General features: G+C 41.9%; 1 protein-coding gene across 1 annotated transcript; it reads left to right on the top strand.

Annotated features, from left to right (window-relative positions):
* The first annotated feature begins 2,629 nt into the window (after positions 1-2,629).
* On the top strand, positions 2,630-3,262 carry LOC147617010 (histone H2B.9-like). The gene has a single exon (XM_086776640.1). It carries the CDS (start codon positions 2,701-2,703, stop codon positions 3,148-3,150), a length of 450 nt encoding a protein of 149 aa, XP_086632766.1. The 5' UTR covers positions 2,630-2,700; the 3' UTR covers positions 3,151-3,262.
* Positions 3,263-4,095: the final 833 nt, after the last annotated feature.

The following is a 4,095-nucleotide window of genomic DNA, read 5'->3' as shown; positions in this document are numbered from 1 at the left end:
AGCATGCCATAGTTTTGCATCTGAAACTGCCTTTTCATGAATCTTCCACACACTTGTCATAAGAATTGAGCCTATATAGCCCACGAAACAAGGTGCCAGATGCAATAATCGTATCACCAGAAGTCAAATCATGAATAGTACATCTGTCATCCACAAATTTGACGACAAGTCCAAGTCTAGCAAGCGCAGAGACAGACCATAGATTCTTCTTTATCCCTGGCACATACAAAGCATCTGAAAGTGTGAAAGCGCTGCCATTTGCAGCAGTAAGCATAATTTTACCAACACCCTTCACTGGGTAAGAAGCATTATTGGCACATGTGACAGTATTCCCATTAGAGACAGCCTCAAGATAAGTGAACATATCACAATGCGAGGTAATGTGCTTTGTAGCACCACTGTCAAAATACCAAACATTAGAGTCAACAGAAACTGCCAAACATGCATCATGTACAGATGGGTCATACTGGCAATACACGCTAAACGCCCATTCTCTATCCTGCACAACATTTGCAAAATCTGCATTTGTAGAAGCATCCGCTATTGTGGCTGCATTTGACTTTTTCTTCTTTGCCTCTTTAGCCTTTAGCTTAGGGCAATTCTTAATGACATGATCAGTTGCCTTACAATAGTTGCACCTCATTTTTTTCTTGTCTTTATCAAGAGCCTTCTCAGACCTATTGTTGCTACCCGTGGAAGGAGAAGAAGTTGCAGACCTACTAATAGGAGAAGAAACAGTGGAAGGGACTGCCTTACCACTTCTTCTCTGCTGGGCAGCACAACAAATGCTCGATCAACTGCACGCTGCCTAGCCCTGTTTTGCCTGGACTGCACTTCTTGCAAGAGCTTGTTAAAGTTTCATACTTGACAACATCAGGTCTGTCCTCATCATCAGTAACAAGTCTCCACGTGGAAGCAAAAGTCTGATATGACTCAGGTAAAGCATCAAGAACAGTCTGCACAAGAGAATGATCAGGAATAATCTCACCTGCAGAAATCAATTGTTCCTTGAGATCTTTAATCTCAGCAAGAAAAACATTCATGTCATCATCTTCCTGCATAATCTTCGATTCTAGGTCTTTATGCAGGTAAGAGATTTTTGCCTCGTTATGACCTACATATAAACTAGCTAGAATATCCCAAGCCTATTTTGCTGTTTTAGCTGAACGAATATGTGGGGTGATGTTACGTTTGACAGAAAGTGCAATCAAGGCATGAGCCTGCGCATCTTTACCATCCCAACGAGCTTGTTCAGCAGTGGGTAAAACAGCAGCAACAGTAGAGCTGCTGAGCTGCTAGAACCTGCAACATCCTCAACAGATCCTACATCCACAGAACCTGGACGTACATCCATACCCTGCACAATGTTCCACACTCCTTTTGCAACCAAAACATTCTGCATCATGTATGCCCAAAGTGGGTAGTTGCTGTCTCCATCCAATTTGTCATCAGCATTGCGAAATACATCATTGCTGTTATCAACCATGGCCACTGACTGAAACTGATGTAAAAGCTACCTGTAATGAAGCAAAGACTGAATTGAAAACAACTCGTGCTATATAGCACGGTCCACAATAGAATAGGTATGCCTGTTTTTGAGAAAACTGCACTATCAAAATTTCTGCACAAATACAGAACTTGTAATGCAAAAACGGAGCCCGAAACGACCTCAGATGCAATTTCTGAGAACTCTAAGCCCTATGGGCTTACCTGCAGAGTATAGAGACCTGCAAACGCTCGTGAAAGCTCACCTCAATCGGAGAACGTGAGTCGGAGGGTGCTAGCGGCGTAGCCCTGGGAGCCGATGCCTGCTCTGATACCAATTGTTGGAATTAGGGTTGCAGGAAAGCACACAAAGCTTGGAGAAGAAAAAGCAAGAATGCACACAACACACAGTGTATTAGATTGTGTCAATGTACAAAATCTCAGACTTGATTTTCATGGCCTCTCCATATGTGTTATAGCCTGATTTTCATGCACTTATTGATGAGCATTATCAATGCATTTTTTTCAAGATCCCACTTGATTACGATATTGCTTGTATGGTAATGTTATTATAGACTAAAAATTAGATATAGAGTCAATATCTTTCCTATATTTCTAAATAAATTATTAAATTCACTTTCTAGGTATTTAATTTCAAAATTTTGCATCACCTTTAGATTAATCAAGCATGAATATTATTTTTTAAAAATTAATTCTTAAATTTAGAAGTTCTCTACATTGATATTTATATTATTTTTCTTATTTCGATCATTTTGACTACAAACATGACCATATTCTAATGCCACTGTTTTAATCGTGGCAGGAAGAGAAAGAATTGGTGCATAAAAAGCTCTCAAAATTTATGCTCGCGAGAAAAAGCTCGCAAAAGAATTAAACTCGTATGGACTTTCCCAATCAAAATTGTTAGGCAGGTTGTATGTGGGACACAAGCCTGATAGGCAGCTTGTGAAATGTTTTTTTTTTGAATTTGAGACATTGAATCCTTTGAAATCAGAAGGTAAAGCCGTTCGATGTAGAGGGATCGAACGGCAGGATTGTGATGAGCTGGCGATCTGTGCTCTGTGTTTTGATTGGCTGAAGTAAAAAGCGTTTGTATATAGTGCGGTCTCTGGCCTAAAGCCGGGACTTTTCAAAGCTGTATTCATCTCGCTTCCGCTGTGCTCTGCCTCCTCGTCTCTCTGCTGCATCTGCTAGATGGCGCCCAAATCCAAGGAAGTCGCCCCTGCTGCGGCCGAGGCTGAGCAGAAGGCCCTTAAGACCACCAAGGCCGGCAAGAAGCCCGCCGGGAAGAAGCCCAAAGCCGAGAAGAAGCCTGCCGCTGTCGCCAAGGAGGGCGGCGAGAAGAAGAAGAAGAAGGCCAAGAAGAACGTGGAGACCTACAAGATCTACATCTTCAAGGTTCTCAAGCAGGTGCACCCTGACACCGGCATCTCCTCCAAGGCCATGGGCATCATGAACTCCTTCATCAATGACATCTTCGAGAAGCTCGCTCAGGAGGCTGCCCGTCTCGCTCGCTACAACAAGAAGCCCACCATCACCAGTCGGGAGATCCAGACGGCTGTCCGCCTCATTCTTCCCGGTGAGCTTGCCAAGCACGCAGTCTCTGAGGGCACCAAGGCTGTCACCAAGTTTACCAGCGCATAAAGTAGGTAGGATTTAACCATTGGGGCATGTTTTTCTTGCCCTGTTGACATAAGGGCATGCTCTGTAATATATCACTGTTAAATTCAGTTTAATGAAGGATATGTTTTTCATATGCCACATGAGAATGTGGCTACTGCTAAGAGAAGGGACTAAAGACAAGTTCATTTGAGTATTCAGGAGTGCATGGGCTGTGTCTTTGGATGCTTGGATGGGTACAAACGTTTAAAGAACTTAAAGCTCATTATGGATGAATTTTCCTTGTGTGTCTTTGGAGCCTTGAAACTTAGTACATAGACTTTTGTATGAATGTTGTGTGTGTGTGTGTGTGTGTGTGTGTGTGTGTGTGTGTGTGTGTGTGTGTGTGTGGGATCATACATTGATACCAAGTTCTACACTCATGGTTGGGCATTGATGATGTTAGTGGGGATGTTGTAATATAGGCTTCATTATGGATGAATTTTCCTTGTATCTTTGGAGTCTGATAGAAACTTAGCACATAGACCTTTATATGAATGTATCTTTTGTGTGGGGGGGGAGCATATGTTGATACTAAGTTTTACATTCACTATTGGGCATTGATGATGTTAGTGGGGATGTTGTATCTACTCCATACTATGTGATGGAGTTGATGGTTTTTTGTCTTGTGGATGCTTGCCATGAGGTTATAAATTGCACTTTCTTATAAGGGAAATTTGGGCATGTTTTTGGATTCATCTTGGCATATGTTGATTTCTTTAGGAGTGTAAGTGGGTGAGTTGGCATGTTGGTAAGTTTCACAATATTTGAATTTTCTACCAGTAGTTTTTTGTTCTTGAAGTCATCTCCCATGCACTCTTGATCCTTGTCTTTCAAATTTTGCCTCTTTGCTAAATAACTCATTGTGTCTTTTTGCTAATCTATTGGAGACCACCGCTCATTCACAAACTTGTGGAAAACTTATCTTGA

Source organism: Cibotium barometz, chromosome 37, assembly GCF_041138505.1.
Source record: "Cibotium barometz isolate CiBa-2024 chromosome 37, ASM4113850v1, whole genome shotgun sequence".
NCBI lineage: Eukaryota > Viridiplantae > Streptophyta > Polypodiopsida > Cyatheales > Cibotiaceae > Cibotium > Cibotium barometz.
The sequence above is the reverse complement of the archived record's forward strand: the minus strand, read 5'-3'. Positions and strand labels throughout refer to the sequence as shown.

Bases quoted from the DNA above. Each gene is read 5' to 3' on its own strand.
- LOC147617010 (XM_086776640.1), top strand. From the start codon at position 2,701: ATGGCGCCCAAATCCAAGGAAGTCGCCCCTGCTGCGGCCGAGGCTGAG.